This window comes from Falco cherrug, chromosome 3, assembly GCF_023634085.1.
Source record: "Falco cherrug isolate bFalChe1 chromosome 3, bFalChe1.pri, whole genome shotgun sequence".
NCBI lineage: Eukaryota > Metazoa > Chordata > Aves > Falconiformes > Falconidae > Falco > Falco cherrug.
Genome location: NC_073699.1, coordinates 94162238 through 94189882, shown reverse-complemented (window position 1 = coordinate 94189882; position 27645 = coordinate 94162238). Strand labels below are relative to the sequence as shown.

The following is a 27645-nucleotide window of genomic DNA, read 5'->3' as shown; positions in this document are numbered from 1 at the left end:
CCAGGCGGGTTTGGAATGTCCCCAGAGCAGGAGACCCCACAGGCTCTCTGGGCAGCCTGTCCCAGGGCTCCGGCACCCTCAAGGTGCAGAAGTTTTCCCTCCCGTTCAGACGGAGCTCCCGGTGTTGCCGCTTGTGCCCGTTGCCCCTTGCCCTGTGGCTGGGCACCACTGAAAGGAGCCCGGCCCCGGCCTCTGGGCACTCGCCCTTGAGGTATTTGCAGACCTTGATAAGGTCCCCTCTCAGGCTTCTCTTCTCCAGGCTGAACAGGCCCAGCTCTCCCAGCCTTTCCTCAGCAGGGAGGTGCTCCAGCCCCCTCACCATCGCCATGGCCCTCCGCTGGCCCCTCTCCAGCAGTTCCCAGTCTCTCTTACTTATTTTTGTTGACAGTAAATGAAAAAAACCCACTTGGGACAACACTACCCAAGATGAATGGTGGCTTTATCCTTCCTTCCCATCTCTTGATCCCTGCATCTAGTCCAGCCTTTGACACAAGAAGTACTGGTAAGAAACACAGGGTAAATAACCAGATTACAAAATTTACTGCCAAAAATATAGGCAGAAATAAAATCCAGCATCATAATAGAGAGTTTATGGCAGGAAAATCCATCACATCATCCCCCAAAAGATCAAGAAATTTGCTCAGCCTGAACATGGTAAACAAAAGCTAGAATCTTCCCATAGGAACAAGAAAAACAAAACATTTAAAATATTATAATACCAGCATAAAAGTCAATGCCATGTGCTCACCTTGGATACAGGCTCACTCTGATCTCCACACCTAAAAAATATATGGAGGTAATAAAGGGTCCTGGAGTCAGGCAGCAGAAGTTATTAGTCAAAGACAGACAACTGAATTAGGAATGACTGACAAGATCGGGGCTGTTTATCTGAAAGATAACAACAGGACTGAATAAATATACACAATATAGTGAAAGTTAATTAAGAAGTATTTTTTACTTGCCCTCCTAATACAAAGACAAACAGAACAAAATCACACTTCAAATTGATACTTTGTTTTTAAAAAACGTGGATGGATAACCTCTGGAACTCATTGCACACAAAATAATAGTGATGCCAAGAATCAAGGGGATTAATCTGCAATTGGATATGTATACGGATAATCCCTGCAGTTCCACCGTAAGAAATCACTAACAGACGGAGATTAGGGAGACACTCTGTAATGGAGATCTCATTTCCCAACAGTTTAGGGAAGGATTTCACACACCACCTTCTGTAGCATCCTCGACTTGCTACTGCTGGCTACGTGACATCCAGCTGTAAGGATGCGCATAGGATTATTCCAGCACTGTGTTTCCATGGGTGTTCTGCTACCAGAACTGTTCAGTGGCAGCAGGTACTAGGTGCATGCCAGATTTTGCGTCTGAACAGATGTGCATATCCTTTAAGGCATGTTTGGGCTGTTATCAAGCAGCCTTGATTGTAACAGTCAAACTTCTGCAGTTAAGGCGAACTTTTTTGTAACGTCACATACAGCCCTTCCTAATGCTTAAGCAAACTAGTCCTCGCTCTTCAGTCTTCTGTGAGTTTGTTTTCATTCTACCATCACATCTTTTAATTTCATGTAAAAGTTATTAATCTTGTTATTTTTTGAGACCCAGGAACAGACTGTAGATAAGAACAAAACCAAGAACAGTACACCTTGATCGCATCTTTGTGACACTACATAAGCAAACTCACAGAGCCTCTTGCAAAGTAAATATGTTCCTTTTTAAGACAGGCTCTCCTAAAAGCAAAAAGATCCTCTGTAAAGAAGGTATCTTTCAGTAATGGAAATGCTGATAGCCCTGTCAGCACCCCTAAATGCCTGTCAATGGCAAACAATAACCCAAACAACAAGACGAAGGAACCTGTTTCCTAGCCAGACAAACCAGGCATGACTGCAATACAAAGTGAAATATCAGCTTGGCAAAGTCAAAGTCAGCAATGGCTAGTTACCTCCTCCCTTCCCTCCCAGCTGCATGCTTGCCAGAGGTGACATTGTCCTATCTAGGAAAAAAAACCCTTCCTAGCTACAGCCTCAGTTGCTTTTTCATGTTCTATACCTGGTTGGTCTGGTGCTACAGTATAAGAAAAATTGATAATGAATCTGCATTTTTATGTGTCCTTAATAAAGTTAGGGATGATCGATTTTTCAGTCAGAGGTGAGCAGTTTTCATTAGGCATAAAAATATGCTAAAGAGAGTGCAGGTGTATTGCTACAACATGTAGGTGCCCTCTTTAGTTCCAAAATACTGGAAAAGTGGAAGGACTTCTGAATGCAACTGTAATGCAAATCTCATTATTAACTACCACTTTACCCTACTGAGCAAATATCAGCATGTCCCTCCTGAGTAACAAGAGTCTTTCTAACAGCAATCATCGTATTTCTTAATGGAGAACTGAATTCACTGGCAATAAAGTCCCGGTTCCGGGAAGAGAAATGACTCTGTGCTCTCTGTAGACAGACTGGGTTTTAATGAGCAAGGGAAACACAAAGGGCCTGATCCTAACCCCACTTAAGTCAATGGGATGTTTTCTACTGACTTCAACGGGCTTTGGATGGAGCTCTGAGGTTCTGATTTTGCCTCTGTCACACTCCTAGCTTCACTGAAACCAGCAGGGAGTTTCAGCATCCCTCAGAGATGAACGGTTCTTCAACAACTAATATTACCACTTTCTCCAACATGGAAAATGCCCCATTATAAGCAGGAAAAAATTCAATTGCTGAGAATCTCAGATTGCGTTTTCAAAAAAAAGAACTCTTTGGGATGACACTCAGTAGGCGTATCTTGTCCCAACCCTGATTGTGAAGCAAGTGCACTTAAGTACTCCAAATGTATTATAATCTTTTCCACTTTCACTTACAGGTGCCCTGCTGACAGCGTATTTTATCTTCAAGTCTACTTACTTTAGTAATCGTGTTTTCCAGCACCAGAATGATCTGTTCATGTGGAACTGGTGGAATGTATTTGAACAAACTAATACATTGGAATAATAACTTCCCATGGATGACAGGTTTCACAGGACTTTTTAATTTTACAATATATAATCCCCAGCTTAACAGATACAACCTTTTCCTGTCTGTATGGTATTTTCCTTTCTACTGTTGTGCTTTGCAAGCCATTACTTCAGTGTATGCTGCCTGACCTACTCATCAAGTAAGTTCTTTAATGACCGTAATAAATTACTTGTAAACTTTATATTAAGGACACAATTCTTCAATTAAAACTAATAGTCATGACTGCAGCATCTCTTTACGGTGCTGCTGCACTCTGTTGGCAATACACTACACAAACACAGCCAGGGTCAACGAACAAGTGTTCTTCAGAACTGTTTCATGGTATTTCCTCCATTTGATGGTCTGACCAGTCACAGATTTTATCTCTTGCCCATCAAACTTGCAACAGCTTTGGCTGCTTGGTTATCACAGAATGTGTGCATATATATTCCTTTCCTGTGGATACTTGTTTTTATTCATAATTACAATGAAAATGACAAGCAAACGGTAGATATTCTCTATAACAGGATTAAAGAGTAAGTCCAATTGGTTTGAGTTTACAATTCAAAGCAGATGCATTTTTAAGTAGGATTCCTTTCCTACCAAAAATAATCAACAAAAGAGTAAGAGTCAGAGACTAACACTTGCTAACTTCAAACTGCTACAACTTCCAGTCCCAGCAACCTTCAGGTTTCTAAAGTATTGTCACACTGAAATCCACAGCAGAATTCCTGATTTAAGGACCAAGATTTATCTCCTTTGAGATACAGCACATTCTTGGTGTGTAGCACAACGCTTGACAAGACTGCTCGCCTGCAAGCCGCTTCACTCAAGGGAGGAATGCAGACAGATTAGGAAATACCTGGGTAGGCAGTAGCTCTGCAGGGACAGCAGTGGCACCTGAACACATTCTGAAGTCTAATTATGTAGCAAAAATCATGTGCATAAATGTGGTCATAGTTATTTCTCATATGCATATTTTTTAAACTCTCAGCCAAGATAGAGGTATTTGGTTATTCTTCTTTGGTCTCATTTTCAGAAGTGCTAAACATCAACTTCTGAGAATCATAGCCTTTTAAAGCATCTTAATTCAGTTACCCAGAAAAGTCACCAGTCACGCTTGAAGATATTGGTCTTTTTTTAGTTATGGTGCTTTTTCCCTGTGTCTTTTTTTTCACACCTTGGCTTTCCTTCCACTTTCATTCCTGTCTTGCCCAATGCTCTAAGCAGAACTCAACAGCAGCAAAACCACTGCTTTTAAGGCAAGAAATTTCACCTTGTGAACACATGGCCATACTCAAAAACAAAACTGCAAGTTGAAAGGCAGTGGAGAAGCGCTCTGAATCCCTGAGCCATCTGGAGGCTTCAGCTAGCTTGCGTTAGTGGATAGGGTCATTTTTTGGTTTGTTTTTTTTTACCTTTGAAAAATTAATACCATTAGTAACAAAAGAACCTCTGCTTTAATTTCTTCCACGTACAGACATTGTTGCATCAGCTAGAAATCAACCATTTTACATCCTGCTTTCTGTGTGCTGCTACAAGGATTGCAGATACGGAAAAAGACAGAAAAAGAATAGGCGTTGAAACTGGATGTAGGGGGGGAAAAGATTGAATGGGGAAGAAATATTAATTACACAGAAGGTAACTTTAAAGCAGGTATTGAATCCATTCGGTATTTGCCTAGGTTGATAGTTCTCCCTGTAGTACACAGAAATGTTCTTTTCTCCGGAGATATAATACAGTGTATATGATGGAATTGACCTCATGTGACAGAGGGAAGATTAAAGAGAAAATAACATGGGTTCCAAGCAGATTTCAAACCCATTAGATTCAGAACAATTATATACTAGTGAAGCATGTTAATTTACTTGTACCAAACCAGCTTAGAAACTTATCTTTAAAATATTCACCACTGAGCTGAAAGCGGATTTACTTCAAAGTCCACGCAAGGAACTGGGTTAGTAATTGGGAGGTTAGAAGACCTTGAATTTGTGATCTTAAACATCTACCACTTTAGAACTGCACAAACACACATTCCACTTGGTGGCTTGTAATGTGTATTACCATGAGCTACCAGGTTCCTATTCAATTTCAGAAATGGTGTGTAACTGTAATTCCTATTTGAAATTGGACTGTAAAAGCTCAGGAGAACCCACTGAGGAAACTACTGTGTAAAAAGGGAAGTTTGAGATCTTACAGATATTCTATGTACTTAAACATACAAGAAATAGATAGTGCCACACTAAGGTATAAGACGACACCATTTAATATTGTATCCTGCCAATAGAATTGTCTAGTAACAGATGTTTCAGGGCTGTATGAAATACAACAGTGATTTCATAAATACTGCAAGTCCATAATTCATACTGGGATTTCAACATGACCCCAGGCAGATGTCACTTACGTTCTGAAGCACAAGAATTGACAGCCTTTGCAATTTTTGTGTAACCATAGAGGTTTATTTACCTGAAAGAAATCCAGTACTGCAGACTAGTATTACTACACACCACGCTGCATATTTAGTTAGCTTTTTGAATGTTTCCTCTTGGACAAATGCAACAGAGGAAGATGTTCCTACTGCTTTCTGCCACCATCTTCAACTTTTTTAAACACCTCACATGTATTCTCTTCCCTTGATTCAAATGAAATTACATTACATGCAATGACCTTTTTTCTCCTCACATCAGAATATCATCTTCCTCCAAAAGCTATGTATTGAAATACTCACATATCTTTACCTCTTAAAACACTTTGAACAGGGGAATTAGCATTATTATCAAAAATAGCTAACAAAGCACAAGAGATGGGAAAGTTGACTTTTCATACTGTCCCATTAAATCGTGGACATTGTGGCTTTTTGGATGCTCTATGAATGATAGCAAGGGCATGGTTTTGAAAGGTTGGGAGTTCCCACAGTATCCAGTGATGTCGGCGGGGATTGCTAACACTCAGAAGCTCTGAAAATAAGGACTCATTTTATAAAGCCAAACCCAGGAATATCTGCATTAGCAGACAGTAAGAAAAATGTCTGCCTAAGTGACACAACCCACATTTGTTTAACTTGGTGTTAAACTTGGTTAAAGCTGTTGTAAAACACCTGGCTTTACATAATCAAGCCTAGCCATTTACTTCAAGAAAAACTTGAATTCACTGCACTGTCCTAGTTGATTTTCACTTGCTCAATACAAATCCCATCTATCCAACACAACTGAAGGCAACGTTCTTTCCTAAACTGTTAAATTTCCATTGTGGCTTGTCTGGCATATCACTTAATACTTTGGCCTCCTTTGTTTTGCTGGTCCATGGGATGAGGGTGGCAATATCTCAGCTGAGGACCAGGAGACCTTCATATATAAAGGTAATAAAAAACCCCACAAGAACTACGTTATATCAGTCTTCATCTATCTCCTTTCTGGTGTTCATTCACAAAGTCTGAACACAAACTATTCAAATGCTGCAAGTACAAACAGTCATTCATTTCCTTACTGTCCATCTGTCCCACACGTGTACTAATAGGTATGAAAATACTAAACATAAATCTTTGCTTCACCTTCAGAATAATTTTTAAAGGCACCCTTCCCTTGCATTTCTGTGTTATACTTGATAAATAATAGATCAGTTGTATGATGTTAGTGTTAATATTAATGTTACCAGACAGCATTTGAGAGAAGCTGGACAGAAACCTGAATTCCAAAGGAATTTGGAACAGCAGCAGTCACCATCCAGATATATGTTTTGCAGCTCAGGTCCATCTCTATAGTATGCACACCTTACGGGATGCACAGTCCCATGAATTTCTACTCAATTTACCCAGAGATAAGGATGCTTAACACTTGATAGAACTTGGCAGAAATTTTCTTAAATCAATTATTTAAAGTTAACTTGTAGATTAAAATAAAATATCCATCATGCACAAAACAAACAATAGGAAGATACTGTGATCAGTTTCAGGAATGTTGACATTTTTTGTTGTGAAATTAAAGAAAACCTTGTTTCCGCAGTCTAAATACTGACATTTTTCAGCTTGGAGGTAAATAAACTTTGAGCTGCTTAATTTTTTGACTCAGCTTCAGGAAATCCTTCCTAACTGTACAGTTTTTTTCCCTACAAAAATGCGTTCTGGATCCATAAAATATGAAGAGCAGGATTAATTATTTAGTGCTAAATCCATCTCTCTTCTGTGCAGTAATACTAGGAAGTGAAAAGGGGCGTATAAAGACTTCTTCCTCTCATCTCCCATCTTGGTGGCTTTACAGGATATATGTTTGACTGAATCTAGACTAAGAATTAGGGGCCTGGCCACCACATTACCAGCCACAACACCGTTCTGTGAAGGCCTTGTCAAGAGATGAGTGCAAACATGTGCAGGCACCACACACGTGCAGTTCTCAACACACAGAAGACAGCGATGTCCTTCATCATCCTAAGAAATGCTTGGTGAGGCTGTCTCAGTACGGTGGCTGCTTTCTGTGGCTAGAAAGATCCTTGTAAGAGATAAGCAAATGGTACCATCTCTACCTTCCCATGCAGATCTCCATGCAAGAATTCAAAAGAGTTTGAGAGAAACTCAGGATCAGCTACAGACATGTTGCTTCTTCACAGTACTAGCACACTGCAGAAAACAAACATACCATACTTACACACTAAATATAATTTAAAAGCTGATTAAGGAGGAGTGGGGCAAAAGCTATACCAAGGATGTGTCTATTGTTTTAAAGAAAAACTAGCTTCAGATACAGACCTGAGATCTAGACAAAAGAAATCTCCCTCCCTTGCCCATATTCCCTTGCAGGGATTTCCAGCCTGCAGCGTGGGCATCCGTCACTGGTGGCCTTGAGAGGACTGGTCCACCTTGACTTTGACTTCCCAGACTGCTGAGGTAGGATGGCCAGTTACGGTATTACTGGGGGAGAATGGATGGGCAGGGTCAGAGACCAAGAAAAGAGGTATTGCATCCCACCCTCAGGCAGAAAGCAGTGCAGAGTGATGAGCATCCTCGGCAGCAGCAGGCAGGGACAAAGCAATGGCACAGGCAGAGAAAACCATTCCAATGTGAAGTAGAAAGAGAGGGACAAAGCACCAGGTGAAAGAAGGACTCCACTTCTTACACATAGTGAATTCTTCCTCCACCCTAGCTGCTGAGTAGAGCACTTTCAAAGGGCACTGCAAGATTAAACTGATTTCAAGATCTTCAGAGAACACAGTATTTACCGTCTAACGGATGTGATTACAAAAGCTCTCACTCTGTCTCTGACATACTCACCGCCATCGCAAAGCTTCTCAAACTCTAATACGCTCACTATTACATACTATGAAAAACAGTTCTGCACAGTAGTCAGCTCAACCTCTGGTCTACAAGGACAGCAATTCACTAGGATTTCCCCGAATTCAGAAGCACTCACAAGCCCATTGCCATCCCCTGTGCCTCCTGTGGCAGCTGACTCCTTAGCCATTTTTCACCGGCCTGCTGCCTGTCAATAAATCACTGTGCTAATTCCTGTGACGCCTCCCCTGAAGTGCTTTGGGAATTGTGGCGAAGATTTCTGGGCTGCATCTGAGAACTGGTGGTGAATGGCTGACTCCAGGTTGACATGATGAAGAAAGGTTAAGCTCTTGAGCCGAGCAGCCTCTTAGAAATGATTCATTGTGACTTTAGCTATGCCTTTTCTATACAGCAACGCTATCCTCTGCATGTGCCTGAATACATAAGGGAGTTGACATTTGTCTTCTGTGTGGCTCACGTACTTAAGTTTTCCCCTCTTCTCATTACCCGTGAAGGGTGATTACATTTCCTATGGAATATCACTGGTGATACATCACTCTTCAGGGCTATGTTCCCCCCCACCCTCTAATGGGAACCTGTGGTTACTTCATCTTTTTCCTTTCTCGAATACCAATCCTCCCACAAGCCTGTGAGTTAGCCACCAGCCTCCCACCAAAGAAGAATAATGGGACTCCTACTGAAGCTCATTAATAGTAAATTATTTTCAGTTAGTGAAGACTATTTTCTCGGTGAAGTCTCTGAAGAGCCAGGGACGGTACAGCAGAACACTGTCTACCCCACAATTGATTTGAATACAGTGGTTTGAAGGAAACCTCAGACTTCAATAGCGAGCCATTAAGAACAGCTATTTGTATGGTGCCTGTCTGAACACTGAGGATAGGAGGGAAGGTGGAGTCTGCCTTTCCTAATCAGTTTATTCTTTTTTTTTTTCCCCACCAGATAGTCTTCAAGTAAACACTGGCATCAGAGGTCTGAACTGGCAGTCACAAAATGTGTAAAAAGCTGTAAGTCGCAGAACTTAAACTTTATTGTATAAGGCAAGGATTTGAATTTTATATATTTTTTTCTTTTTCTTATTTTGTCAAACAAAGTCAAGGCATTTACTAGTATTTCTCAAGTCCATTTTTCTGGCTGGTGAAGCAAGAAATGCCCAGCACAAGCAGATGCTAAAGAGTTCAAGGGCACACTGTTCCTACAAGATAGACTTCTCTCATAGTTCTCTATGAACTCTTAGATTTGGGTAGGGAACTGCTATTTGGGAGACTTTCAAAGCAATCAGAGGGAATTAGGTATCTGAATCCACACTGGAATTCCAAAGCTCTAGGCCAAGCATTTAAAAAACTTTGAAGCTGATGCTTAACAAAAATATGCAGACAGATTCCAAGTCTACACATGTATACATAATAAATATTACACTGAAAAGATCTACTTCCATATCGAATATCAATGTCACTTTCTGGCTTATGCTACGAAAGTGCATGCTCATTTTTGCTATCTCTGAATTCACCCAGTAGGTACTATAACGAAGCTGGAACAGTGCTGGTTGAAATTCAGAATTTTTAAGATATCTGGAAAAGTCTTTTTTTAAACAAAAATATGTGCATATTTACTCAATTAATTATCTATAATTAATTTAAATCTGGAATGTTTTTGCTACAGAGGAAAAGGAGGAATTAAAAGCTTCTTGGTTTAATTTCCTCAAAAATAAAAACTAGCAGATGGCTGCCCTGTGCTCTGTGAATGCCCCTGCTACTGTGCAGCATGTCTGGGAAAACTCATCTCCGACAGTCTCAGTTGTGGTGGGGGACAGCGTGGCATCAGATTTCTAGAAAGTGGGAAGTGCAAGACATCCTAGAGCCATGTATCAATCAGCATGGCAACCTTGTAGACATGGAGCCCAAATCTGGGCTCCTTTAAACCTCTAGGCAGCTGGGATGAAAACCTCAGTGTCTCAGCCCTCAGGTGGTAGATTACCTGGGCTTTCGTGGAACACGTGTAGATCCCATATGTCTTCCTAAAGCACATCTCCCTGGGCAGCCCAGCCTTTGGTCTAAATGAATCTGGCCAGAAAGACCCTGACCACCTCTAGGCAGGAGCCACTGTGAGAATTGGAGCTGTTATTTCTACACAGCTGCTGTTCAAAGGAGAGAAGGCAGGGAAGAGGAAGAAACCAAAGAGCAGATGGGGCCCACTGACCGTGAATCAAGCAAACACCACTGGCCGTTGGGTTGGGCTGGTGCACTGGGGAATGCCTGACATGCACACGCCAGGAGTGAAATGCACTCTAAAGCAAGCAACCTCAATTACAGGTATGTTTTCTAAACTGAAGCCCGTAAGCCAAAAGAAACAACAGAAAAGGTTGTCATTCATAAGAGGAAACAGGTGGCACTGCTCCTGGTTGGATAAAAGAAGGAAAAGAGAAGAGGGAGCAGGGGTACTACTGTGCTTTAACTAGCCACTATACAGTTATGCTCTAATATGACAGCTGAAGAAAGGCTCAGAAGTCAACCAGCATCCACTGACAGAGCCTCCCATGAACAGTCAATCTATTGCAAAAATACTAGTGTTAAACTCATTTGACCAAACCAGAGGAAAAAAGTCCAGAGCTGGAGAAACAGTTCATTAATCGGAACCCGATCCTCTGCTAGCTACTGTCAACCAAGCTACATCTGGGTTGTTTCTTCTGCAGAGAAGCTATTGCTGGGACTTTGCCAGTTCAGCAGTTAAAGGTAATCTCAAAGAACCCCTCAGCAAATTGTAAAGTGCTCAGGCTGAGAACAACAAGGTGTTCAGGGACTGAACTGATTGTTTTAATTTGCTAATACTAGCAGCAAGCAGTGCTTCAGAATTATTCTGCTTAATTCACCTTTTCCAGAAGACAAAACCACACCAGCTTCAATAAATAAACCAGACCTCAAAGTATTTGATTTGATCTCCATCTAGATAAGGAAAAATGCAACGAATCTGGCAATAAAAAGGTTATTACACTTTTGTAATGTAAAAACCAAAACAAAACAGATGTTATTACACTGTTTTTTCTATATCCTAACAAGGAGCTAGGGGCCTGCACTGACACAACACAGCAGTCAACAGGATCTGACTCTTTGCTATCAGATCTGCTCCTTTTACTGTTTGGAAAAGAAGAGACACAGGTCATCCGAGCACTCCCAGAGTCTCTAAAGACGGCGCCACTGTGCACCTCCCTCCCTCCCTCCTTCACAGCAGCCAATACATTTCCCCTCACTTATTTAACAGACTGTTACAAATGTGCAGATCTCACCCCAGAAGTGTGCAAGTAATTCACTCAAAGGCAAGAATAAATCCTTTCCTACGTGGTCCTCACTTATATTTTTAACAGCGTAGCTGTCAAAATGCAACAAATCAATTTTTTCTCCCCTTACTGTCTCCACACTGCCTTTTCAGGGTATTTTTAGTTGTTCTGATTAAAAATTTACCTTTTAAGTACCACTGAGGACACAGTCCATTTCTTGATTACAGTTTTGTATACTTTTTCTCAGCCTACCTACGTATCTTCCTTACAAAGGAAGATGTGGAAGCATATCCTCTTCCTTCCTTTCTCTTTCTAACAAAAAAGGTATTTATTATCAAACTTTAAAAAATCAGGTCCCAGACCAGCAGAGAAACAACCTCTCTGCAAAATGCAGAAAATACTTATTCAGAGTGAGGACGTGAGGCCATCACACATGACAGGATTATGCAAGGTACCTAGGAGAAGACACATGGCATGCTAAGCTGAAAAAAAACCAAACACATTTACAGGGCTTGCCCAAAGCAAAGATAAACAGTCTCAGCATTTCTGGATTCTCTTTGTGATGCTGCACTGTAGGGGACAGGTACTCACTCCTGGACTCTTCTGTCTGTCCTCTCGATCAGGGACACCTCAGGTCACAAACGTATTGTGCCACTTCTACCCTGTATTCTACCATGTGTGAACAGCCAGTATTTTCTCTGTTACAGTATGCTTTCACTATCATCCCTGGAATTCCGTGTGTGTGCAGTTGTAAAACTTATCTGAATGTCTTAGAAACACAAGATATTGCTCTTACTGGGATTCTGTGCATGGCAGCAGTTTTGATTTGCTTATTCAGTGGGCAAAGACCTTTCTACCTTCCCACTGCCGTTCAGCCAGCCTTTCTTTTTCCCCTATGAAACCCATTTCCTTTCTGAAACTGAAGAAGTCTTGACCGCTGAAAAGGAGATCACTTTCTGATTTAATTTTTGAAGGTCATTCATATTGATTAGACAGCTTAGACAAGTTGAGTAAAAGATATGAAGAGTTGATCAGCCACTGCAAAAAGCAAGGAACACTCCACCCCACCCCCACCCCTGACTTTCTTTTCCCCTTTCAGTATCAATACAGTCCAAAACATTCTCTTTGTTTTTGCAAATGTTTGTTCACTAGAATGTTCCAAAGGGAAAAATGTCAGCCACAAATCCTCACTCATCATGTATTTGCACAGTAACGCTTAAAGGTCCTTAAAGATCTCCAAGGATTTGGAAGAAATAATTCAGGTATCAGAAACAGTGCCGCTGCCTTCCGGTGGCTGGTTGCACGGATCACACAGAATAGGACAACTCAAGGCAACTCACAGAGGACTGATTTTACAGACCACACGCAGAAAAACATGTTCCACAAACCAAACGTATGAAAATCTAAATGTTTGCAGTTAACATATCAAGCAAAGAGAGCTTAAATCCACAAGATACACAGTGGAAAACATTTTGCTTACTGCAAAGGGACATTTCTTCTCTATTCTACTTGCCCGACAGGCATCCTGCTCCTGTTCTTGCCATAACCACCAAGGTTTCATCCAGTTTCCTTAGCATTTCAGCAAAGCCACAACTTTTTCTTCACATCTGCTGATTTATTCTTTATATGCCTGAATAACCAGTGTGTTACAGCCACATTCTGCATTATTCATCTTGGATGACGTTACACCTTGACTGTGTTATGAGGACAAGCATGATACAACATTTAGATTCCAGGAATATCAGAAAACCCAGGTGACAGCGGGCCTTACTTTCCCATCCACATTCAGTTGTACAAGTCTGTGATGGCTTTTTACACTATGGGCAGTGGGAAGGTATCAACAGCTGACAGGATTATCCTCTGACTCGTTCAGCCTCTTGTACTACTCTCCCTCCTTCCCCCAGATGCATATTCTGAACGCAAGAGCCATATATCTCACACAGGTCGTGTTCCTCTCTCATTCAGGGATCCCCTATTCCCAGATTTCCCAGTTTGACTGTGGATCTAAACCCCCGGGGTGGCTGCCTAGGGTCCCAAGTGCTGTTTGGCAGCTGAGAGCCACCTGCCATCTCCTCTCATGTGATACCTTGGCAGGCACACTCTGTAATGTGGAGAGGCAGACATGTGAAAAGTCCATGCTCCTTTTAGTTCAACACTTTTGACCCAAAAGGAGTATTTGCAGCAGGTAGACCTGTTTGGAACTGCTTGGATGAAAGCAAAGGGAGGAAGTTCTTGTGGATTAGAGGACTGTTGCTGAGCATCCCTACAGTTATCCTGGTTTCCAGAATCACTTTATGCAAAAGCTACCTACCTCAACTTAGTTGCTAAAGCTCAGTTCTCTGCTTGGATCAGAGCACATGGATTTCTTTGCTCTGTGAGGTCTACCTGTTGCACTGGTGAACAGGAATTTACAGGAATGACAAAATTCAACAGAAGTAAACAAAGAAATGTCTTCATGTCCTAACTACTGCTAGTACATTAGTTGTAACAGGGAATACTTATTTCTCCATCTCAAAGCAACATGCAACTGCAGTGTGAAATAACTCTCTGCTTGAAACATTCTACAATTGATCTAGCCTCACTTGGCTGGCATCCATTACAATTAGTTTCAGTTGTAAGGAAAAGAAAATAAAATTTTTGCAGACTAAACTGAACGAGAAAGTTTATTTTCTGGAAAGCCTTCTTCACATGCTGCACATTACTCAGTTTACCTCAGTGCTGTGTCTTTTTTAGTTAAGTTTACCTAAGATGCATTTAGGCTGGAATGGTTCTTAATTACCCTAGCACAGTAACTTGGCATTCTCCTTAATTTGTGCTTTTCAGCAATGAGAATCCTTCCTGCTCTATCTTTTAATTGCCTGTGCTTTCCTGGAAGATATCTCAACATTATCACCTTACAATGCAGATAATCAAGATTTACTGGTTTTTTTCCAAGACATCTCTTCCTTGTTTAAACAATTACTTGTCTCATGCTTTTTTCTCCCCCTTTCCTTTTCCCTGTAGAGGAATACATTTTTACTGCTAATATACACTGTAATTGCAATGTACTGGAGCATGGTTATCAGTCCAAAGCCCAGTGGAACCTTGAACGGTTTCTGAACCACAGAAAAGTCTGCAAGGTAACTACACAGTATCACACAGCCTCTATAAAGGATCTTAATTAAAAGACATCTTTCTGTGTTCTAAATTAGTTTTATTTATATTGCATTTTCTATTTTCCAATCTTTATAGTCCTATAACTAATAATGGTAGTTTAAGAAGGAAAATAGATGCCAAATGTCCTAATCCCTCATGAAACTTCTATTTTTTAAAGGATTAAAAAAGTCTGAATTTTAAATTCTGGAAGTGACTAATTACAAGCATGAACTTACTCATCTGCTTGTAAGTAAATAACACTGAAGACAGCACTGCAGGCTTCCCTATCCTATACACTTCTCTTCTATCCTCCACAACAAGATTCACTAATAATTCAAAATAATGATTATAAGTGTCTAGATCTGTAACATACAGATCCATAGCAACACTGAGGATCTCTTAGGTTAATTTATGTGTCTAGAGGCTTTTCTGCAACACTGAATTAAAAAAGCCACTATATCGTTTCTGTAATAAGACAATTAGCTTGGAATTAAGACTAAGCAAAACACTCTTCTCAGTCAGTCAGTCTTCCAAAGGCTGTAGAGAACAGAAAAAATAACTTACATGGCTTATGTCATTTGTCCCCAAAAGTTGCATATCTGCCCACACCCTGTTCTAAGATGAAAGGGTGAAATAACCATTATGTTATAGTCTTTATCTACAACTCTTTTTAATGAGGTAGATCATCTCCTTGGAATTACTGGTTTTTAATGGGGCATTAAAAAAGATTTATTTCATTGTTGTTGCAGTTGAACAAACTGAGAGGACTAAAGTATTACTTATGAACAATCCATTAGTGTTACTACCCAAATTCTTCAGACATGAAGGTGAGAAATGTTTCCTCCTTGTAGTGTCAAAACGTACTTGGAGGTCCCCTGAGTGAGGGTTTAATGGCTTTAGAGGACAATGCAAGGAAAGTCCTAATCTGTGTGGCAATTTTCAGTGAGCAGTCATCCTTTCTATCTATTTGCAGAAGTCACAAAGGGAACCAGAGGTGTATTCCTTGCTGATGAAGAAATGATCTTGTACTGAACAACTGTCCCCCCTGGTATATGTTCAGGATGTGTCAAAGCATATCAAAGGAGGAAAAAAACCACAGTAAGAAATCCAGAGCAGTGAATCCTGTCCCTGCCTCATCACTCTACTAGTATGGAAGATAATATTCTCAGTAAAGAAGAGGAACATGACCCTTGAGCTGAGCCATGACTGATGCTGTGCTGCTGGTGAGGCCCTCCCAGTATATGCGGATTCCTCCAGTGGACTGCAAAATTAATCACAGAGTAATACTGCCTCTGTCTGAGGGAGCAGGGAACCAGATTTCTCCAAACCTTCAGCCTTGGAACAGCTGCTTACACTACACACAGAATTTTCCCCCAAGAGAAGATGTAACAACAAAGATGATTGCATGTCTGTTATCACCGGGAAGAATGTAGACAAAAAGTGGCTATGAACACAGAGGTATTATACATACAGTAAACATTCCACATGCATGAATGGAAAGGACCAGTTCCAAAAGGGTCTAACATCTCAGTTTTCATCAAAAATGTTGATAGTACTGTATCAGAACCATTATGATAGAAGACAATGAAATATATTTTCAGCAGGATCTGTGTGAGCAGCCTTCAATGTCTATGCACTTGTCCTAACTGATACTATGGTTCAGCCTAGGTGACAATAAGAAGTTATCCATACCTGCAACAAACTTGCTTTTGAATTTCTCTGTAAGATACAGTCTTGTTCTTTACAATGAATAGTACTCATTATCTTATCCGAGCCTATATTCCCCTGCTGGAAACATTGTTTTGAGTATAGGGTTAAGATCCTTTCGCATGATTTGCATGTGAGGACCACTCTAGAATTAACTGCTCAAAGCTTTCAGATGCCCACACAAACTCCATTGGCATTTCTGTTTCTTCACACACCAGGAACAGTCTCATATAACACCACACAAAAAGGAAAAAAACCCTAATAAATATTAATCCATTGAACGACCATGAACTAGGCCATACAATAATCTATCCATCTGATCTGCGACACACATCAAGTTAAAAAGAACAGGGTCAAAGAAAAGTTGTCTATACGTGATGGAGCACAACATGAAGCATTCTCCTATCATCTTCAAGAACCACTGCAGTTAGTTTTACTACCTGCCTTTCTTTGGTACAAAAAAAAAAAAAAAAAAAAGTCTCAAAGAAGAGAAATTATTTTAAACCCCAGTTTCAGAAAATTCAGTAGCCAGCAGCATTTTTACTTTTTGATTTGGAAACAACAAATTGAAAAACAGTGCATATGTAACCGCTGATACTTGTCAGGTTTTGACACAAATGATAGTATCATTTGGAAAAGTAACCTCTGCACCAGGTGTCATGTCAGTGTGGCTATATCCATAAGAAAGTATTTTGAAGCCCAAGGGATTGTTCAACAGCATAGATAAGTGTCAAAAAGAAAGGGATGAAGTTGATTTTTTTTTCTGCCCCTTGAACACCAACACTACTATTCTGCAACAAATCATTATTAGCCCTGACATTTACAGTAAAGGTATACTAGTAAATCAGGACTAGAAAAAGAAAGTAAGAGAACAAGAAGACAAACACCAGTCACTCAGTGAAGAGCAGGACAAAAACATCAGACATGTTATGGAAAAGAGTGTCATGCACTGGCAGACGCATTGAGGAAAACAGTTGTTTACAGCTGCTGTGATTAACTGAGCACAGCATATTGGGGTTGTGGTCTGAATAGCAGAAGCTCAGTAGTAGTACAAAACTGAAATATAAGATTTTTTTAAGTAAAAATATTCTTGAAAGTGTTGTAAAAATGTTTTGGAGCTAAAAAATGAAATGTGCAAACTGCCTAAGAATCAAAAATTTCTTGGTATGTAGAATGCAGATATTTATATTCTGGCCACAGGAACAATGTGTTAAAAGTTGTACTTACTTTGGATGGGTAAATTCATCCACTAGGACAACCTTTTCTACCACGTCTCCACCAATGGTTCGAGCCAAATCATAGAAATCATTCTTCGAGTATGTCTCAGAAGGCAGCCAGAAGGAGATGTCATTGATCAAAGGTGGATATCTGCTGAGTGGCTAAAAAAATTAAAAAACATACCTTTGTAAGTGGCTGGACTTGGTAGGTATATCTATAACTGTTTGGAACTTGTGAAACACACAGAGCACACATTTTAGAAGCTTTCTGAAATGCTTTTTGAAGTGCAAACTGACCTCATAAAGAACTGAGATGCAAGATTTTATACTACAAGATGTCTTTTAAAGGTCCCCTCATAACCACTCTGATTCATTCATTCAGAAGAAAAAACTTGTTTTGTTTGCTAAAACCAGCATTTATGAGCCTGAATACACTTTTGGATCGGAGCTGTTTAAATGGAAGAGATCATTTCAAGATGATTATACACTGGGTAAAATTGTACTTTTTAAAAGCATTTTTCAGATTTTTTACAGATTCAAGAATTCTTATACATTCAGGTATAAAATTTGTATGCATTTTACAGCATTCTTATATAGCACAATATTTATTATTGGTACTATCCAATTTCTAAGAAAGTCTTATCAGTAAGTGCCTTCTTATTAAAAGGTTACAATACAAAACAGTTTTCTTATAAATACAGATTAGTTCGCTTCCCAATGTTTTTTATAGGCATCCAAACATCTACAACAACAAAAAAAGTATTGCTATTAGCATAATTATTAACTCCATAAGTACCCCAGTGGACTCTTAAACATAAAGGGACATCCTGGCTGCAGACAGAAAGACCTCATCTTGTGTCAGAACAGTGCAACTCGTTATTTGCAAAAACAGGAAGAGAAACAGAAACAAAACAAGACAATTATTAATTTTTCAGTTTTGGTGAAACTTCCCTGGAGTCACTGGGTTTGAGATCTCTGCTTTTCTGAGATATTTTCCCACTCTGAAGAAAAGAAAATGGTAATGCTCTTCTTTCAGGCCCTCTGGGTCATGCAATCTCTTACTTTTGCCTTCCATTAACACACTGAAGTTGAAATAAGTACTTTTGCGTAAGATTGCCAGGCCCTGCAGGAGAAAATATCTTTTCTTATTTTCCTTATATGTATATGACAGCTGATGTGTACACCTTGGTCTATACAGTGTATTGCCTCACTCAAAAATGTATTCCATGCCTGGGAATGTTTTATGATGGAGCAGTGAAATCCTAAATTATTACCTGCTAAAGCAATAAACCTGTTAAAAGGGCAATTTACAGCACGCCGATTTACTCAAATCCTGTTCTGTACAGTGTAAACCAGTCAATAAATATCTGATAAGGAATACAGTGCAAGTTTTAAATTAATACCCCCCCAGTGAATAAAATTGTGAATCACAAATGATTATCCAACTTGTTAAAGAACTTGTCAGATGAATTCATATTCTGTACACCAAATTAAAAAAAACCTTGCACAATAAATCTACCACACGAGTTTCTGATAAAACACTAATGAATGAAATGTAAACATCTCCCCTGCTACACGAAATTCACAGCTGCAAATGCTGGAGATACTCCTCAGCCAACAACCTGATACATGTGTTAGCACAAATAAAGTTACAGTCCTGCAGTAGACCCCTATATTCTCACCTCACCCCTGTTTACCACTATTTTACCACTGTCGTATTTCAGCAACCTCCTGAACACACTTCAAAGCTTGCGGGGACTAATCCAAAACTCACTGAACTCCCAGCTTCAGAACATTTAATTATTCAACCAGAAGATGTGGCGCATGAGCCTAAGCACAACCACTCCATTTGGGCAGGTGCCTACTTTCATGCCCACAGGTACAAGGACACTAAAGAAAAATAATTACGTGTTCAAGTAACTCAGTAACATCCTAAACCCTGAAAGAAGCAGAGTACCCACAACTCATAGTGAGTGAGTATTTGCTATCAATTTCAAAAGCAGCAGGATTATGTCAGGCACATGAAAACAGCACTCTCTTTCCCACTTAAAATGAGATGTACACCTGGAACAGTCTGACTTACATTATCACTGTCATCAAATTCCATGTGAGCAAAGTTGCTCAAAGATGTAATAAATTATAGGGCCCAGCCCTCTTGGATTATTGAGTCTATAAGAAAATTGTTTCTTTGACTCAATCCATGGTGTTACTAGCCTGGACACAGAAATCTCGTAATTTTGTGTGTGCATGCCTGTGTGTATGCTTGTGTGTGTTACAAAGACTAGAAGGAGAAATGCTTAAAACAATAAGCATTTCTTTTTTTATTTCTAGGTACCTACTTTTTCTCAGAGCCTTATAATGCAGAAAAATCTTTTCGGGTAAAAAGCAAGGCAATAATCCCATATTGTACTGTCCCTTCACCACCTGGCTGCAACATCACTGCAGTAAGTATTGTATCAACACTAAAGTTAGTATAAGGATAAAATTCCTTGTTCTCCAATGTATTGATCTGATTGTGGTAGAGCTATATAAGCTATATAATTATTCATTAGCTACACATAAAACGTGAAGAGGATACGACAAGAGTCTCCAACTGGCAGGTCAGAATGAAGTTACTAAGTTTGTATTCAGGCACCTCAGCAGATACATACCATGGGGTCCAACAGACCCCACTGCCATCACTGTCCTCCTTTCCTGGCCTCTCCTGCCCGTTAACAGCAGAGCTGTCTAAAGCCCATGGACTTTGATCCCTTTCCCAGTTCAAGGCAGCAGCCCCGAAGAACATTTCCTTATGAACTTACAGACATTTTAAAGGGTTCTCTTGAGAGCAATGTGTTCTTCCAACTACATTTTTTGCTCTACTATCACCTCCAGCCACCACTTCCAGCTACGTTCTCTTCACAACTTAGGCGTGCTCCAGCACTGTGCTCCAAGAAGTTAACAGGACACCGGCTGGCTCCACTGCCTGTGTGTTGGCCGACTCCTAGCATGCTGCCCAAGCCTGGAAGCCCCGCTGTCCCTCCTTCCACGGCCCGGGCACCTCCCTTCGGTTTTTGAGGAAGTGAAAAGATGCTTAGGGAGAGGCAGAGCTGATCCCACCTGCAGAATGCTGCAGCAAAGTGCTGGCCAGGCCTGGCAGACAGCACTGCCGACGCACAGACAACTCTGCGTCACTTCTTTGGTCCCATCAGATCTTTGTCACTACAGTGCCACTTTAAATGTTCTGTTTACTTTCCATTTCAAACACTGCAGTGCACTATCTTTGACATTTTTCAACAGCCTAGGAAAACAGGAGTGCTTTCCCAGCGATTACACTATCTATACGACTCCAGTGAGCCCGCGTTGTACGGAATATTGCAAATAATGACACTGCACTTTTCAATCATCCAAGGTGAAAGCATTTAGGAGCACTACATTACTACCATTTTTTTAAATAATAAAATGGAAGCTTATAATGGTCCACCCTCAATGATACATGTTTACTAGTCATTAGTCACATTTCTTTCTCTGGTTAGTAACAAAGCCAAGTGCTCACTAAAATTACAAGCTTTTCTCTCTCAGGATGCTAATTTTATTGTAGAAATGAGTAGCTGGACACCAGTGCTGTATCCTGCTCTGCCAGCCTACCTTGTCCATACCTAGATGCGTCCGAGGGGAACATCACTGAAAGCTCAGGGCTGTGACTTTTCTACATGGGTTTGTGACAGTATAGGGCATTGCTCATCCCCAGCCCTCTTCTCTACCCTCCTGTCCAAGATTATTGCCCCTGCAGTAATCACATCCATAAACATGATAAACCAAACATAATAAAACAAACATGTTCCTGTTCCTCCATGACTGCAGTTCACAGCCTGCTGTGGCCAGCTGAAAATTGCTCCTCTCAGTGTTTTATGCTAAAATATGTTGAAGTATTGCAGCAGCTTGAGGCATTGGGAGACAGCTGTCCTAAACAAGTTCCACCAACTCATCTGTCAGCATAAAACAGCAGATACTTGGTCTCTGCATACACTGCCACACCAGGGCACTACTCTGCACACCTTGGCAGCAGGAATCAAGTGGTAACTGTAAGAATAGTCTCTGTTCATCCACACAGAGCAAAGGATCACCAGCTAGCCTTGATCCAGAAACCACACAGCTGCACAGGAAAGAAAATACAATACGTGGCAGAAGCACCCATCTCCAGAGGAAAACTAGTTGGGGATAATGCACAGCCAGTGCCAGCGAATAAACCAGCACAAGGCCAACCAGTATCTTTAGCCCAGAGTCCCAAAAAATGAGATGAACCTCGGCACTTTCCACAAATATTTGGCATTAGGAAAAAACCCCAACCATACATTTTCTCAGATGCAGTAACCATGAGTGTAACATGCCAAGTGGACAGAAGTTTTGTGCTCTGGCTGTTGCCTCAGTTCCCTCCCTGCTGCCAGCTGCAGATGGGGGGGACACAACAAATGAGCGACAAACACAGCGGAGAAAAAAGCTGTACTTGTATTTTGACAACAGTGACACAAATACAAGGTTAACGATGACATGTACTAAAAACTGGGTTAGCAACTCCATAGCAGCCAAAAAGCCAGCCACGCTTTACTGCCATCACCAGCCTATGTCAGAAAAATATGAGATTTAGCAGCATCGTGGCTGTCAAGTTTTAACAGTCCTGCATTGCCCATGTTTGGGAGAAATATGTACATAAACTATACAGTTTTAATGCAACGTCATATTCTCATTGAAATGAAAGCTACAGTGCTGTAGTAGCTAAGCCTTTCTTAATATATTCCATGGTGAAACTACATTAATTCAGTGTTATCATACAAAATTTAAACACGTAACAGGCATGAAATTCAAATTTGCAAATTTACAACTGCAACTTAGCCCCCTTGCACATAATGAAGTTTCCTTTATTAGTGTGTATGCTTCTAGATTTACATTTTCATACTTACGATCAGCATAGACAAATCACAGTTGCTGCAGGAAACATAATTTTGAATTTCTTGGCTGTCATGGCTTGAAATTCGCAGTCACAATGTTGCATTATGATGTTTTCTACCATTCCCTTCACCAAGTCAATTTTTTTCTTAGTTATATATAGTAAGTTCTACATATTCGTACAAGTATACACACACACACATATATATATCCAAAGGAGAAAATGGAGAAATTTCAACAGAGAACTTCCATAAAGTCTGATAAGCAGATATACGCATATGTTCTGGGATTAAGTTCTTAAAACCAAAGCAAATGGACCAGTCTGGGATTGATGCACTGCTCTGTCCTCCTGTGGGGAATGGCAGAAGGGCGTCAGCCTCCAGTGGTGCTCCAAGCTTCTCCAGGAATGAACACACGAGTATAATCAGCCCTTTTTGGACGGCAGCTTGCTCCCCACAACACAGCCCTCCACCTCTGCAAGCTCACATACAGGTACAGAGAACACCCTGGGTCTACGGGAACATCATGTGCTCCCTGGATTTCAGGCACTCTGCTTGTACATGGAAGACTCCGAGTGGAAGAGATTTTCTTTGCTCATGAGTGAGAATGCTCTGTCCTCAGTTTGAATATCACATGAGTGCCTTCGAATGACCCAAATGCCTTCAAAATTAATTCAATGTGGGAAGGGAAACGCCCTTCCTTATTTCTCACAGAAACAACGGGAAAAGTGCAGGGAGAGCAAGGGAGACATCAGGTTTCAAATGAACTAAAGGTGCATTTTTGCCACACTCTGCATACCTGTGCTGGCTTTGGCTGGGATAGAGTTAATTTTCCTCACAGTGGCTAGTATGGGGCTATGCTTTGGATTTGTGCTGGGAACAGTGTTGGTAACACAGGGATGTTTTCGCTGTTGCAGAGCAGCGCTGACACGGAGCCAAGGCCTTTGCTGCCCCTCACCCCACCCCACCAGCGAGCAGGCTGGGGGGCAGGAGGAGTGGGGAGGGGACACGGCTGGGACAGCTGACCCCAGCTGACCAAAGGGGTATTCCAGACCACATGATGCCCAGCGTATAAAGTAGAAGCTTAGAAAAGGGGAGTGGAGTATGTTCGGAGTGATGGCGTTTGTCTTCCCAAGTAACTGTTACACATGATGGAGCAATACTTCCCTGGGGATGGCCGAACACCCGCCTGCCCACGGGCAGTGGTGAGTGAATTCCGTGGTTTGCTTTGCTTTATCAATTAAACTGTCTTTATCTCTTACCTTTACAATCCTCTCCCCCATCCCACTGTAGGGGGGTGAGCGAGTGGCTGCGTGGTGCTGAGCTGCCAGCTGGGGTTAAATCAATCCTATGTTGGGTGCCAAAAAGGACCGTCATGGTTTAACCCCAGCCGGCAACTCAGCACCACGCATACTCTCGCTCATTCACCACCCCTTCCCCTCCAGTGGGATGGGAAGAAGAACGAGAAAAAAGTAAATAATAATAACAATAACAACAACAATAATAACAACAATGAAAAGGGAGATAACAAAAAACAAAGGAGGACTAAAACCCAGAAGAAACAAGTGATGCACAATACAATTGTTCACCACTCGCTGACTGATGCCCAGCTGGTCCTCAAGTGGCTCTCTGCCTACTGCCCCCCAGTTTATATACTGAGCACGATGTTCTGTGGTATGGAATACCCCTTGGGCTAGTTCGGGCCAGCTGCCCTGGCTCTGGTCCCTCCCAGGTTGTGCACCTTCTCACTGGCAGAGCATGGGAACCTGGAAAGACCTCGACTTGGGGTAAGCACTGCTCAGCAACAACTAAAACATCAGTGTGTTCTCCACATCAGTCTCACACTAAACCCAAAACTAGGAAGAAAATCAACTCTATCCCAGCCAAAATCAGGACAATACTATAACTAAGGATCTGTTACATGGAACCAGAAGGAACTGAACAAATTCATGGTGGACAGATCCTCTAGTCACTACCAAACAGAGCAATCCAACCGCATTTTTGGTTCAGCAGCTTGCTTATGGCTTTAAGCAGGATCAGCAGAAGTAGAGAGGGATCACACTGTTACCATACCTGCTCTGCTGTTTGTGCACTTGCTGTTTGCCATCATGGGAGACAGCATACTTGAGCTGGATAGTTAGGTATAGCATAGGTCTTTTCTCTAAGAAAATTGCTTCTTTTGTGGCGTTGTGGTAATGACAATATTACCAAACCAAATCTCCTTTCTTCTTCTAGTTAGTGATTTCTCATTTTAAAGCAAGTATGAAGAACAGCATAAAGATGCTGAGCTACGGAAGAGAACTCGGTCTACGCTGCCTTAGATACAACTCCTCTTAGGCATGGCAGCAGTACTATGCAAGCCTTCTGGGGCTCTAGGGCTGGGGGAATGGGAAGGATTGCCCAAACATTCCCACAGCCATCCCTGTTTTTCCTCCAGTTGTACTTCCTAACCAGCCTGGTTCCTTTCCATTCCTAGAGGTTTTAATTTGTCACGGCTGACAGAAATGTTTGATGTCCAAGCTGTGTTTAGGAGCCCTGGTCCCAGCCCTGCTCTTTCATTTGGGATGAGAGCCCAGGCAAAAGCCACCACTGGCCACAAGGAAGATTTGCCTACAGACAGTGCAGCTGACTGGACTCACCAACACACACACACACGTTGATTCTGCTCTGTGCTTGACTAGTCAAAAATATTTTCTCATTCCCACTGAACAAACAGGACTCACAGAGAGAACCACCAAAAGTGATGTCTCTCTACTACTCGCTCCCGTATCTCAGCTTCATAAAATCTTCTTTTGAAAGCACCAGTGTACAGAAGAGATTAGCCTGACATGTTCCTATAGCAGTTCCAGGTCTACTGTGGAAAAACACACGTTCTCCTCATGCTTCTTCCCCAAGCTCCCAGTCAATGGCTTACTGAGCTAGCTAGTTTCATGGTGCTAATCTCCTCCCATTTCAAACACACATGTATCACTGGAAAACACCTAAAAGCCAAGAAATGCTTTTTCTGGTATTACTTTTCCATCTGAGCAGTTGCTACCAGAGAACCATTGTGACACAAAGGGGAATGAATGGGGCATCCGTTTATTATGTTTTGGTGTTCTCTATAAAAAACAAGCAAGCTTGTGTCCTGGGGAAGGAATCCAGTGATTTGGAATCACCAAAATGGTAAGTAAAGGGGATTCTCACACTAAACCTAATAACCAACACTTAGGACGGCGTTTTGCACGGGCTGTCCATATTCTGTCTGTCATTCCTATCCAAATCTCCCACCCCACAGGCAGAATCACTCTGTCAGGTTTATTTGTAGCAGGGGTAAAAAAGGCAGAGAAGACACAGACCTCAAAAAACAAACCATCAACAAACAGACTGCGTCTACCAATCATGCACTTTTCTAAAAAATATCTACCATGCCTGCAAGGAACAGGCAATAAACCGGTATAAGTCACAGCAGAAAACCAACTTCTCAGCAAATACTGAGAATTTCTTCTTGAGCGGTGCTGAGCACCTGCAATTCCTGCAGAAGGCACTGGTTGCTGCAGGCACTCAGTGTCTGCCATCCTCAGAAGTCAGGTTTCCTCCTCCTTTACGGTTTGGTTTGTATGGTTTTTCTCATTATGCTTAATAATAATGCCAAGATAAATAGCTCAGTTGGGTAAAATACTGCACACATCAACAATTCATATAAAAGATTTATATTAAAATAAAGAATGCAAGTATGTGGAAAGAGACTGCAGCAATATGAAGATGTATTTCTTCCAAATACATAGCATAACAATGGAAACAAATTGCACCCAACATTTTATTTCAGCTTAGACAAAAAAATCTCATATAAAGTACTGTTGATTGTATTTCCTTTTCTGCTCATTAAATCCACCATTCCAAAGAGTTATTGTTTAAATAGCAGAATCTCCAGAACACCTGAATATGACTAAAGCCAAAATAAGCTGGCATCACAAATCTTACAGACACACGCAACACCTGAAAGTGTTCTTCATCCTGCCTAACAAGCTGTATTTATTTTTTTCTTTCTCCCTCCTAAAAAGCATAGAGATTTCCAAGACAACAGCAATGATGCTTCATATTTCTTGGCCAAGTACAACTGCTCATAATGACCTGGACATTGCTGTGCTACAAAGGAATGTCCTCATATTTCTACGCTTCTTGGACTTATGAGCTAATCTGTATCATCTGGCAAATGCTACTTAGATAGTGCATCATGAAAGTCTGTGCTCCCTAGGAAATGAAAAGATCCCAACTGCCATGTACAGCAATTTACCTAAGCAGATTTCTGGTGGTTTTGAAACAGTCTTCATGCTCTCCAGTGCCACTTTAAATTGCTGGGTTTCCTTCTTCACTTGGGGAAACTGCCTGAGTTGCAGTGATTCTTCGTGAAATCCAGTACTTTACTTTCTAGAGTAAACTTCACTTTTTTCCCCTTTAAGTACTATATTATATAAATCATAACCCCAAAGTGTAAAACAAATAATGAAACACCAGGGTAGTGTAGCAAGGTAAAAACAGTACCTAAATTTAAAGAACAGTAGGTAAGCTAAAGAGAAACAGAAAAGAAAGGCTCTACTTACTTGTCCAATACTCAGAAGAGGGAGAAAAGACTTTGATTTTTCCTTTCAGGCAGACCCTGAGCATTCCTAAAGCTATACACTTGTTAAAGAGTAACAACACTTAGAAATGGAAAACTACAGAGAACCCAATAAGCCGAGAACAGATGAAGCACAAAAAGTACACTAAGCATTTAAGTATGGAATGACAAAATGTAAAGAACACTTAAACCTCCACAAGCAGAATCCTTGTGCAGAACAGATATTTCTTTAATGCCTTTCCTTATTTTACAAGAATCAGAAAATGGGTTCACTGTTGGTGATTCAGGATGACAGGTTACACGTACGAATAATTATGCAAACTGAATTTAACATGTGAGCAGGATGCAAGCAATTGTCAAAAGAGGTGATTTCTTCCTATTATTAGTTTTTAGAAAATTGCAAAACCAAATCCTCTGCAGCATATGCACCCCAAAGAATTACTTGTCACATTTTGTTTTAGGCTGTCACTACTATGGTCTGTGTGTGTCTCACACTAGCAAGATGAG

At 41.0% G+C, this 27645-nt stretch overlaps 1 protein-coding gene across 7 annotated transcripts in view; it reads right to left on the bottom strand.

Annotated features, from left to right (window-relative positions):
* Positions 1-27645, bottom strand: part of FARS2 (phenylalanyl-tRNA synthetase 2, mitochondrial) — a 249579-nt gene that overhangs the window by 62613 nt on the left and 159321 nt on the right. For all 7 annotated transcript variants that reach the window (XM_055706125.1, XM_055706120.1, XM_055706123.1 and 4 more), the window contains one exon: positions 17624-17775. In XM_055706125.1, the coding sequence (XP_055562100.1) occupies positions 17624-17775 (152 nt within the window). The remainder of the gene's footprint in view (positions 1-17623; positions 17776-27645) is intronic.